At 40.1% G+C, this 13,360-nt stretch overlaps 2 protein-coding genes across 2 annotated transcripts in view; both read left to right on the top strand.

The window, feature by feature from the left end:
• The window catches only part of LOC134649990 (uncharacterized protein ZK1073.1), a 47,866-nt gene extending 36,969 nt beyond the window's left edge, over positions 1–10,897 (top strand). Inside the window, exons 7-9 of the mRNA XM_063504806.1 lie at positions 898–1,019; positions 2,503–2,665; positions 10,703–10,897. Coding sequence (XP_063360876.1) covers positions 898–1,019; positions 2,503–2,665; positions 10,703–10,891 — 474 coding nt within the window. The 3' untranslated portion in view covers positions 10,892–10,897. The remainder of the gene's footprint in view (positions 1–897; positions 1,020–2,502; positions 2,666–10,702) is intronic.
• Positions 6,776–7,796, top strand: LOC134649973 (retinol dehydrogenase 11-like). The gene has a single exon (XM_063504786.1). It carries the CDS (start codon positions 6,801–6,803, stop codon positions 7,779–7,781), a length of 981 nt encoding a protein of 326 aa, XP_063360856.1. The 5' UTR covers positions 6,776–6,800; the 3' UTR covers positions 7,782–7,796.
• Positions 10,898–13,360: the final 2,463 nt, after the last annotated feature.

Genomic DNA, 13,360 nt, shown 5'->3' with positions numbered 1-13,360 from the left:
TTGAGTTGTTGTATGTATTGAATTAACTCCAAGTTTTATTTATATTTCATTTATATTATAATCCTATGCCATGACATTTTTGTCCGCCAGACATGCGTGACATAAACAAATGATTAGTACATACAGTGTGTCTGCCCTGGCTTTTTTCAAGCAATCCTTATCATTTTACTTTCAAATATAGGTATATGTTGGCGGCCGATCGGAGAATCGGGTGTCATTCTGAATCCCTAACAACGTTTGTCCTAAAGTCACTTGCCCTAACTGGTTTATCCTAATGGGCACATGCCCTAACGATCAATATCATAACGATTATTTTCCATAATGTAAGGTTCTGAAAAATGGTTAGGTTTTAGAACTTGCTGCCACAAAAGTCGGTTAGGTTAGGGTTAGAACTGCGACCCTCGCAAAAAAGAAAAATATGCTTAATAACATTAGGATAAGATAAGCAATCAATAATTAGGGAAACCAAAATTAGGGTTTTTAGTGTTAGGACAATTGATCATTATGACAAATAATATTAGGGAATGCAAAGATAGGAGAAAAGACTTTAGAGATTCAGATAGATCCGGAGAATCCGGCCGATCGTTAAGTTCCTGTGTGTGTAATGTTATGACGGTTCACATTAAACAATAGACAGGAAGGATACGATTCGTTAGGTTGCTTCAGATGCCCGTAGGACAAACTATCCAGACATAGGAGCACCGGGGCTCCGTCAACTCAGAACGAGACGATGATATGCCTAGGAATTTCGTGATCTGGCGGATATACCGATCGGCCGCCGACAGATAATGATAACAACAAACCCCGTTTTACCTTTTTTTGCCTGAACGGCGTCAAAAAAAATCTTCTTCCTAAAACAAACTGAAAAGTTGTTAAACCTCTGTTTCCATCCAACAGCAAATCCAGAGCGACTCCTGCGAGGCGACCGAACGCGAACGAATGTTGCTAGAGTACCGCTCGCGCCTGCGCGGGAACCTCAACACGCACAACATCAAGCAGTATGTGCGCGCCTTTATCAAGTAAGTTTACTTGTGAGAGGGTGAGACAGCGCTATACAACAGACACCTATCTCAGGGTTGGTCTCGGACTGTCTAGAACACAAAATGACTAGTGTAATATTTTGCCTATATCCCTTTTAGTTTACATCGCAAACGGTCTAGAACACAAAATGACTATACAATTATTTAGACCTTTATTTACGTACATTTCGTCGGTTTATCTTTACGTTAGCGATGTCCACGGGGGCTCCTATTTCTGTGCGGTTTGGCCTTCGGCCATTTGAAGATACCTAACGAACCTAACCTACTTATATGTGGTCATTTTGTGTTCTAGACCGTGTGCGATGTAGACTAAAAGAGATATAGGCAAAATATTACACTAGTCATTTTGTGTTCTAGACAGTCCGAGATCAAAGCCCTACAACAGCACTAGGTATGATGTTTTCGGACTTTGATAAAATACGACGAAAACATTTACAAAACTAGGTACTTTATTTTGTTTCATGGCTGTACTTAACCATTTTGGAAACAGAGAACCCCCGTTCCGGCCAACGTAAGTATATAAGGAATAACTTCTTTCTTCCGATTTACAGATTTTTATTAGGGTTCCGTAGCCAAAATGGCAAACACGGATTTCTTAGACCTAGAGCGTTCGCTAGCTTTGCCAGATTGAAAGGCGCTATTATCGAGAATTCATATCAATTTTTCGGGATTTTGGGACTTAAGTCGGGAAAAAAAACATTCAAATTAAAGTAATTGTATCAAAAACAACGATATTTTACATTATTGGCGCTACGTTAGCTGGTCTGCCCATTGACGTTTTTATATAAAAATAGTATAAATTATTTGAGATCTTGAAATTCTTGAACAAACAAAAAAAATGTCTTCTCATTATCTACCTATATTATCATTTATCATACTTATACTTATTTATTAGGTATCAATAATAAAAAAAATATGTAAATAATTTATTTCTTAGTCTGCCCTTGCCACATGTACCTACATATTTTATCTTACTTTTTACCGATTTTACAATTTTTTCGCCTTTTTCACTATTTAACGTGATAACGTGAAGCTGTTTTTCGGGACAATTTTCACTTTGTCGGGAATCGGGAACACATGCTAAAAATCGGGAGAATCCCGCCAAATCCTGACCATCTGGCAACCCTATCGCTAGCTGGCGCGGGTGCACGGAACGGGCGAACGCACGCGGGTGACATAATTATATTGTAGGTAAAATCCGTCGCACGCGTCCGCGCTAGTTAGCATTGCTCATACTATTTTTCGCTAACCCGCTCACCGCCTCTGGACTTGCGCCAGCTAGCGGACGCCCTTATAGTTTCGTCAAGTCCGTCTGTCCGTCCGTTTGTCCTTTCGTCTGTCCGTATGTCACAGAGATGTTACTAGAAGACGCCTTGAACATTGAGCTTCGCCCGATGTTTTCCTGATGAGGATAGCAAAGACCTTTCTTTCTTTTTTGTCCTAAACCATTTATATTTTCCAGCCGCAAAGACCTGGTCCTCCGCGGCTGCCAGCCCGACATCCTGCTCATCACGGGGCTCCTCAGCCCCTACGCCAGCGTCGTGGAGAAGATGTACAAGGAACTGGACAAGGACAAGGTCACCATCCTCAAGGTCGAGAAGGTCGGCGACGTGCTGGCTGAGGCGGTGAGTTCATTACCTGGTCTTTAACCTGACATCATGATTACGGGGCTACCCAGCCCCTACGCCAGCGTCGTGGAGATATACAAGGAACTGGACAAGGACAAGATCACCATCCTCAAGGTCGAGAAGGTCGGCGACGTGCTGGCTGAGGCGGTGAGTTCATTACCTGGTCTTTAGCCTGACATCCTGATCACGGAGCGGCTCAGCCCCTACGCCAGCGTCGTGGAGGAGATGTACAAGGAACTGGACAAGGACAAGGTCACCATCCTCAAGGTCGAGAAGGTCGGCGACGTGCTGGCTGAGGCGGTGAGTTCATTACCTGGTCTTTAACCTGACATCCTGATTACGGGGCTACCCAGCCCCTACGCCAGCGTCGTGGAGATATACAAGGAACTGGACAAGGACAAGATCACCATCCTCAAGGTCGAGAAGGTCGGCGACGTGCTGGCTGAGGCGGTGAGTTATTGACATCCTTTACACGGTGGGTCATCATACTGGCCCACTAAGATGGGCCAGCGTGTAGAGAGGGTGTCGGTTGGCTTATATTAGCGCGACGCGATGGCGATGGGATGGCCACGGTGTCGGTTCTTCGTCCGCACATCAAAGGTAGTGGGCCAGTGATGGTGCGTACGCATCTACACGCGGCCTATTCTATAGTGCGTGCTCTCAACCATCGCATGGCCATCTTGCTTAGCCATCGTAAATTTTGTAGGCGTTTTTTCGGAACTTATGTACGAAATATCATTTGATATTTATCACTAGCTTTTCGGTGAAGGAAAACATCGTACTACATACATCTGCGAAGAAATTCAAAGGCGTATGTGAAGTCCCCAATCCGCATTGGGCTATATAGCGTGGGGACTATAGCCCGAGCCCTCTCGCGCATGAGAGGAGGCCTGTGCCCAGCAGTGGGACGTATAAAGGCTCAATTATTATTATTATTATTTTCTATTTCTGGCGAAGGTAAGGCAAAATACTCGAAATCTCCAGAGCGTAATATGAGCAGTGGAACCTCGATAAAGTGAATCTACTTGTAAAAAGGTGTTCGTATAGTACATAGAACTCTCCCACCGCCTTGCTCCTATAAAGATAACAGAACATGTGTCCAGTACAAATCTCGAAAAAGAAGCAAACTAAACATGCTTCAGCATAAGTACCTAAATGATACGAAAAGAGTGCCTGGCGTCCGTTGGCTCGTTGGGTGGACGATATTCGGAAGATTGCGGGTCACTTCTGGATGAGATTAGCTCAGGACCGGGATAAATGGCGTACTCGAAGAGAGGCCTATGCTTAGCAGTGGGCGATAAAGGGCTGATACTGCTGACCCAAATACAATCGCGATCAGACGGCTAAGAACAAATATCGGAACACGCGATCTATTGTCTAAGCGTTACAATGTAGCCGAAGTATTTTAGAGCACCTTGATATATCTAATATACCTATCTCATGGCGACTATACAACTGTTATTAAGCAATCATCCGACCCTGCAATTGTAACACTCCGGAGGAAGTGCCGATGTCTGTAATCAGAGAATCAACTGCCAATTTCTGCTCATCTTAGTACCTAAAAATATATATGCACCTACTACAATCATGCCTACTTCTGTACTAAATACGTACGAATGATCGGACAGACAGACAGACGTACGAGTGATCCTATTAAGGGTTCCGTTTTTCCTTTTGAGGTACGGAAATTGGCGTCAAACGTATAGCACTCTCCTCTCTTTTTGCATCGGGGATTAAATATTATAATTTCGGCAAGATGATTATTTGAGGAGTGTCTTTTCAAAAGGACTTATTTCTCTACGAAATCCATACAAAAATAAGCCGTTTTGAAAAGACACTCCTCATTTGTAAACGGATACAGGAGATATCTTTGCAGAACTGTAACATTTGACGGTGACTAGGTAGGTACCTAATAGTAAGTGATTTCTAAGATCAAGCAATTATCATGATCATATGCAATCTTCTCAATTTATGCGCTATAAGGATTTGTAATTACTGGAATTGTAGCCGCGTAGAGCCCATCCAAAGTAACAGACAAAAGACTATCGTAATGTCATTATTAGGTACCTACACGATTATTAGTAATAATTCAAATTTTATTTAAAATTGTATGGCGTTTTTTTTCTAAGTCAAACGAACGATAGCATAGCTATTTGCTCCAAATTTGCTTCGTCTTGCCAATGAATATTTTGGACGCATTATTATTAATAACAATTTCACTTACTTAAGGCCCTGGACCTACTTAATCTTTCTAGTTAGCATTAGCCCAATGGATGACTGGTAGAAAATACTTTAAGCCATTAAGTACGCCATTTGTACTATCATGTTTGTACAACAAAAATTAAATAGGTTATTAGCCATAGACTAGGAATCCTCTAGACGGAGTTTAGAGCAATTATTTCATGAAACCGATGCTGCCAAAAATGCGGGGGTGCGGGGAGACGAGGTGAGCGAATCCCGTGCCGTGATTGGTCCGTTCAAAGACACGGACCAATCACGGCACGGGATTCTGACACTTTGACTCGAAGATGGAGTAAAATTACCGTATATAGTGGCAGAGGGGGTAGCGTTACTATGCTCAGTCTAGAATTAGCTGATTAGCAAGGTAATGTCAAATTGTCAATCCATTACCGCCATCGGGCATCATTTGTAAATAATATATAGGTATAGGTAATGCATAATTAAAAATGACAAACAGAACAATGCTTGGCCTTGCTTTTATAAAACCAAACAAAATATATTTTGGTAAACAATTGAATATAAGAATGATAAATTCAAAATGTTTAATGAAAATTATAATTTCAAAACCCATTGTCAGTTGACATGGTTGACATTGAAAAATATGTATTACTAACATTCATTTTAATTAGATTTTCTTTTTAACAAGCTTTTATTAGGTCGACCTGTATGTAACTAACTATGTAATGGAATCTAAAGTAACTAATTTAACCATCTTCCAAGGATCGTAGCGTCATGAAAATTGGCAGCTGTATGTAGTTCTGATGACAATACAATAATATGGTACTGTCGAACTGATCTGATGATGGAGACAGGAGGTGGCCATAGGAACTCTCGACCTGTATGTAACTAACATGTAATGGAATCTAAGGTAACTAATTTAACCATCTTCCAAGGATCGTAGCGTCATGAAAATTGGCAGCTGTATGTAGTTCTGATGACAATACAATAATATGGTACTGTCGAACTGATCTGATGATGGAGACAGGAGGTGGCCATAGGAACTCTGTGATGAAACAACGCAGCCTAATTGTGTTAGGGGTTTTTAGAATTGTCTCGATGAGTATTAGTTGTCTGTCGTAAGAAAAGTACAGTCAGCGATAAAAGCTTGTACCAAAAATTAAATTTTTGCCAAAAACTTTTATTTTTGTACAACATTATTTTACAGTGACTATCTATTTATTTATTCAGCAGAGTCATATCGGCTAACGAAATAAAGTTTTTGGGAAATGGAAAATTTTAACTCACGTGTCAGGTAGGTAGGTATTCTGGTGAGGGCTTATTCACCGGGAAAAAAGAAAGTCAAAATATCGAAATCTGCCTCTATATCGCTTTTGCATATTCGAGCGATACAGAGGCAGAAAAAAATACGATTTTCGTTTTTCGCGGTAGGAAAGCGGTCATACACACGCGGAATAAGCCGAAAGTGTCTCTTCTGTGCATGAAAGTTAAGTATACTGGAGTCATTTGCCTTAAATGGAATATTAATAACAATAACGTATCACTACATATATTGTCTATATTCACTATGCTTCGCCATGTGGCACACAAATTAGACACAGAAGACATTTAGCGTACATTTGCAATATAGTGTTAAATAATCAGTTACTAAATATAGGTATGTAGTTACCTACATTAATCAAATAACTATTACCATACCCAAGTATATTAAAAACAATTTTATATGAAGCAATTTGTCACTGTGACTGTACTAACTTAAAATTTAGTAAACATGATATAAAATATATTTCCAACGTTACTTAATTAGTGATTACATTGTCTCAAGTCCACCGCCGCGGTGGTGACCCACCGTCGATGACTTACTTTGTTAAAATAACCTCTAGCGAGCGATCTTACTCCAAACTCTGCAGTCCCGTATGCGCTCGCGGCCGAGATGGCGTTTCCAATCGTTCTTGTGGCCTTCGCCGCACTCGCGGCCTTATACCTATATCGGCTTTACCACAAAGCTACCAACGGTATATGCACATCCCTAAAAACTTTAGAAGGAAAAACGGCGATTGTCACCGGAGGAACCACTGGCATGGGACTTGAAATAGCTAAAGATTTAACAAGAAGAGGAGCCAGGGTTATCATCGCCTGCCCGTTTGAGGAAGAAGGTTTGAACGCCCAAAAGATAATAGAAGAAAGAACTGGCGTGAGACCAGTTTTTAAACTTCTTGATCTAGGCTCTTTAGAGTCGGTAAGAGAATTCGCGGGAGATATCCTTAAGAATGAAGATAGTTTGCATTTGTTGATAAACAACGCTGGTGTCGGAGTGCCTAAGAATTTCAAAACAAAAGACGGTATCAACTTTATAATGCAAGTAAATTATTACGGGCATTTTTTGCTGACAATACTTCTGCTGCCGCTTTTGAAAAAGACTGGAACAGCTGTTGAGCCAGCTAGAGTCGTCAATACATCTTCTATGTTACATAATTTGGGGAGGGTCGACCTGAATGGTAAGTCAGGTATCAATTGGCTGCCGTTCTTCAGTTACTGTAACAGCAAGTTTAGCATGATACCCTTCTCTAGAGAGCTGACGAGGAGACTAAAAGGCGCTCATGTAGTGATTAACAGCGTTGACCCAGGAGCAGTGGGCACAGGGATTTACTATAGCGGCGGCTTGCTCTTTGGCGCAGTTTTAAGATACTGGACTATCTTCTTTAATAAGACGCCCAGAGAAGGAGCTCAAACGGCGTTGCACGTCGCTTTAGATATTAGAGCGGGACAGATAAGTGGGGAGTTCTTCAAGGATTGCAAGCAGGCTCGAGCCATACCAACGGCTTATGGATACAATAATGCTAAGATACTTTGGGAGGAGTCAGTGAGGCTGGTGAAATTGACTGACGAGGAACTGGAGAAATGTCTTAATTAAAACTCAATAAATCAATATTTATTATAACGTAAGTGATAAATATAGTAATAGTTTCTTGATCCGAGGACTCTTTTTAGTAATTGGTGGTGGGTGGCGGGTACGTTTGAGTAGGATTCGGTCTGTGTTATTGGCTCCCTCTAACTCCAGGAGCGGTATCATGGTCGCATTTTTATCACCTGTCATGTCATGCGTCACTTTCGCACTTACATACTTATGCTTATTAGAACGTGATAGGCATGGTGACAAATGATAAAGCGCTGATCATCTTAGCCCTACAGAGGTCGCGTTTCCGAAAATAAAGTAGCTACCTATGTCCATTTTTAAGGCTTTATGTATTCTATGTGACATATTTATTCAACGTTAATTGAAAAAGTAACGGACATACAGAGTAACTCTTACATTTAAAAAAGCGGCCAAGTGCGAGTCGGACTCGCCCATGAAGGGTTCCGTATTTAGGGGATTTATGACGTATTAAAAAAAAACTACTTACTAGATCTCGTTCAAACCAATTTTCGGTGGAAGTTTGCATGGTAATGTAGGTACATCATATATTGTTTTTAATTTTATCATTCTCTTATTTTAGAAGTTACAGGGGGGGGGGAACCCCAAACACATATTTTACCACTTTGGAAGTGTCTCTCGCGCAAACTATTCAGTTTAGAAATAAATATATTAGAAACCTCAATCTCATTTTTGAAGACCTATCCATAGATATCTCACATGTATGGGTTTGATGACAAATTTTTTTTGAGTTTCAGTTCTAAGTTTTTTCAGTTTTTTTTTTCTATTTTTGTGTGAAAATCTTAATGCGGTTCACAGAATACATCGACTTACCAAGTTTCAACAGTATAGTTTATATAGTTTTGGAAAAAAGCGGCTGTGATATACGGGCGGACAGACGGACAGACAGACAGACAGACAGACATGACGAATCCATAAGGGTTCCGTTTTTTGCCATTTGGCTACGGAACCCTAAAAATCAGTATGGATGTCGATTTGAATCGAACAGAAAATATTTACCATTAATTTAAAATTTAAATGAAACATTATATGTATCAGACATTTTACAAAGTAATCTTTTGTCATAGATACATGCAGGGAGTTCATTGATCTATTAAGGGGTTATGAAGGTGATTTTAGGTATATTTACTACGACCCGCCCCGGCTTCGCACGGGTTAACAAACTATACATAAACCTTCCTCTTGAATCACTCTATCTACTTATTAAAAAAACCGCATCAAAATCACAGTAGGTAGTTTTAAAGATCTAAGCATAAATAGGGACAGACAGACAGCGGGAAGCGACTTTGTTTTATACTATGTAGTGATATAAGTAGGTCGTGTAACCTTAGATCTCATAGGACAAACAAATAGGTAAAGTGTTATTCAATAGAACTTGCTAACTATGTAAACAAAAGTTACTAGTAATTTGACATTCAGTGTCAATTTTAGTATGGCGGTTTGTTTACATAGTTAGCAAGTTGTATTGAATGACACTTTATTGCACAATACAAAAAAGCACAATTGGTGGACACACACACATACACACACACACACTACAATGCACGCGTTTACTATTACTTATAGTATTTTTCAAACACGAAGGGTACGGTGACAGGTGTCATTTTTATACAATTTTGGGAGATTTGGATATTTAAGGTTATACATTGTATGGAGATGACACCTGTCGCCGCACCCTTGCGGGCTCAGCACGGTTCCATTTTTATCGACTATCACTATGCCCGTCACTTTCGCACTTACATACTTGTTAGAACGTGACAGGCATGGTGATAAGTGATAAAAATGCTACCGTGCTACTAGGGTTGGTGTTTAAATAACACTACGGTGGCTAAACAAATTAGAAGTAAAATATTCGATTGTTGAAAGGTTAAAAGTTAAAATTAAACATACAAATATACCTACGTATTTATGTATTGGTACATCAGATAACATATCGAAGTTCTCGTTTCTGTGTTCAGTTATTTTTGAGCACCTCGGCCGCTCCGCCGTGACGTACGTAGGTACAGTAACATTTTGTATCTGTGTATCTAAGAAAAGTGAATTGCTAGTCTGTCTTGACCGCGATTGCATTTAAGATTGACCTAAAATCCGCGCGTGAATTGCATAATAGGTATTACGTTGTATAATTTTAATGCGTCGGAAGCAGCTTATTCCGGTTCTAAAACGTTGCGTGTTGCTTATTACAACAAAATATGACACATGTACTTTATTTTTAATATTTTTATACCTTCCTAACATAATATATATACTCATCGCAAATTCAAAATAAAATTAAGCGGTCGAAAAATTAGGCTAATAAAAAAAAAATAGCATGCCAGAATTAAGATGGATTTGTACCTTTTTATTAGTAGCGTATCATTAACATATTTTAGAAGTTTTTTCGTTAGACGCTAAGCTAATGCGAAAAGACGATTTAAATATTTGATGCAGATTTTAGTCTCGCCCGAGACAATATTTTTTTTATGAAAATAGGTAGGTATATGTTGTGAAATTTGTGAAAATAATTAATTTGTGTTATTAAAAGAAACATTAGGTCACATTAGGTACCTACCTAATGTGACCTAATGTACTGGTCTACTATATAAATTATAAATTGAAATAAAGATGTCATATTATCATATAAGTACGAAAGAAAAGTTAATAATGTACCTAAGTATGACACGGAAAATAAAATTACTCTACCTTAGAAAATGTCAAGGTCAGACAGCCAAAATGTATGAAACAGCCAAATTTTTTTTTGCGATTTCAGGGTTGGTCCCATAGTAAAAGTTGCTCCGTATGACCTATATATATTCATCCCGTAAATTATAGCTGGTGACTAATAAATATTTAAAATAAACATCTTGTATTGTATATAATGTGAGTGTGTATGTTAGTATAACCATTTTTTTTCTTTCCAGCCCGCAAAAGTGGCGCAGTCCCTCCTCCTCTTCTGCCAAGGCCAGGGTCTGCTGACCTCCCTCCCCCCACCGGGGGTCGAACGGCGCATGTCCCGCGCCATGTCCATGGAGGAATATGACAAACCCAACATTCGGCGGCTGTCGCTCACGCCGAGCGTGTCCGAGTCTCCTCCACCGAGGAAGTTGTAAAGATTGTATTTACTTGGCTGGCGCGATGACCCAAAATGAGTCTTGGCCTCCAACACAAGAGCACGCTTTGCTCGGTCCAAAGCGGTATCACGCCAGCTCACGGGGATCTGCCTCTACTCTATCTACCCAACGGTATTTAGGATGACCATTTTTGCAGCTAAAATGCGAGATGATAATCACATATCTCATTCTTACAAATATGTAGCCCCCTGTAAAAATTGATCATAATTCGGCCTTATAGTAAACGCCTGTACCTTTTTATTAGCAATATGTGTCGCGTCACTTCACATTTTTTCGCAGGCGCTTCAAATTCAAATGTGTAAAAAAAAATACCTAAAATTGAATTATTTTGTTATTTGTATGGAATTAGAAGTTAATTGAATTGTTTTATAGTAATTTTTGGAACGATGGATGTTATTTTATGATAATAATATGATTACGATGTTATGCGAAACAATCGTCAACATATTATATGTTTTTTTATACGGTCCACAATTTGAATATTTTAAATATATAAAATTGTTGGTAGCCAAAGATAAATATAGGTTAGTAATTATTAATGTAACATAATATTTATTTAATATACTTAGTTGTAATTATGTTAATATAATAAAATGGCAGTGTAATATCAAAACAAGAGGAATGAGATGTTTTTTTTTCCTTTGTGACAGTAAAAAAAATATAAATGTTGATCATGCACTCTATACAAGGTAAAATTGTACAAAACATGAAATAGTGTAGATAATATTTATTTATACATGTTGCGTCTCTATAGTCACAAGATCATGTATAATAGTCACTACTAATATCACAGTAACTATTCAAAAACTTGTATTAAGTTAGAAGAAAAAGTTGACAGTTCCGAACAACTGACAGGCCGATATCGTCCGGCGGACTGGTAATCAATAACATATACTAATCTATGCTGGTAATCAGTGCCCCTTTAGTGTAAGTGTAAGGCCTGAGTGGACGCTCGGAGCGGCGCGTTCGGCGGGGCGTGCAGCGTGGCGTCGGGCGTACAAGCGATTTGAGCAGCGTGTACTAAGGCCGCTCCTATACGTTTGCATTTGTTTAACATGCACGCCGCACGCCCCGCCCCGCTGCACGCCCAACATGAGCGTCCACTCAGGCTTTACACTAAGGCCTGAGTGGACGCTCGGAGCGGAGCGTTCGGCGGGGCGTGCAGCGTGGCGTCGGGGTCAGGAGTGATTTGAGCAGCGTGCACTAAGGCCGCTCCTATACGTTTGCATTTGTTTAACATGCACGCCGCACGCCCCGCCCCGCTGCACGCCCAACATGAGCGTCCACTCAGGCTTTACACTAAGGCCTGAGTGGACGCTCGGAGCGGAGCGTTCGGCGGGGCGTGCAGCGTGGCGTCGGGGTCAGGAGTGATTTGAGCAGCGTGCACTAAGGCCGCTCCTATACGTTTGCATTTGTTTAACATGCACGCCGCACGCCCCGCCCCGCTGCACGCCCAACTCGAGCGTCCACTCAGGCCTTACACTTAGAGTTGTAGAATCGATGTCCTAAATCCAGTAGACTAAGTTTGCACCGACTTGCCGACTGGCAAGATTGCTGGCTGGATTGTGACTACAATGTATGGGAGCGCCATACTAACATAACACTTGGCGTGACATAAGACATAACATTGTCTGACTCTCCTTTATGATATATTAGGAGGCAAACGGGCGGACGAATCGGCTGATGGTAAGCAATTACTAATTTCAATTAATTAGTCGCCCATGGATACCCGCAACACTAGAGGGGTCGCAAGTGCGTTGCCGGCTTTAAAGATGGGAGTACGCTTGTTTGAAGGCCATTTTTTTCTTCCTCACACCAAATATTTACCTGCATACAATAATGAAACTAAATAGAGATAGCCAAATTTAAATGTAAGTACTTACAGTCAGCAGCAGAAGTTGCCACGCGGGCGAGGTGTTCAAAATTACCTTGACACGCTCTTATTGTCTTAACAATAAAGTCGCGTCAAGCGTCAAGATCATTTAGAACGCCTCGCCCGCTTAGCAACTTCTGCTGCTGGCTGTACCAGAGCTCTATTGTTTTATTTATTTATTTATGTTAAGAAGAATCGAAATAAAACAGTTTTGTTATATTATAAAGTTACCTAATAGTAATAAATTATTTTTAGGAATATTTTTGTGCAATTTCAATGTATTGTGTAGGTAATTTTAACCTTTTAACCGCCAGCAATTTTTGATCGAGCGTGCTCGTGTCGCCACGGACAGTAATTGTACCACGCAGAGTAAGGTTGGCATAGTTACGGGAGTTATAAATGTGCTGTAAACACCAAATCAAATCTTTGTCTTATTTATCACTGTGGCGAAATGAGCTGGATATGTAATGTCTTATATATCAGACTCTGGCGGTTAAAGGGTTAATAATAGTATATGTAAATGTATATTTTATGAAAAAATATACGTTATTTGAATTTTTGGTGTTACTTTCATA

This window comes from Cydia amplana, chromosome 8, assembly GCF_948474715.1.
Source record: "Cydia amplana chromosome 8, ilCydAmpl1.1, whole genome shotgun sequence".
NCBI classification, from domain to species: domain Eukaryota; kingdom Metazoa; phylum Arthropoda; class Insecta; order Lepidoptera; family Tortricidae; genus Cydia; species Cydia amplana.
Note: the sequence above shows the minus strand (reverse complement) of the source record. Positions and strands in the feature narration are given on the sequence as shown.

Coding starts and splice junctions, on each gene's coding strand:
- LOC134649973 (XM_063504786.1), top strand. CDS start 6,801: ATGGCGTTTCCAATCGTTCTTGTGGCCTTCGCCGCACTCGCGGCCTTA.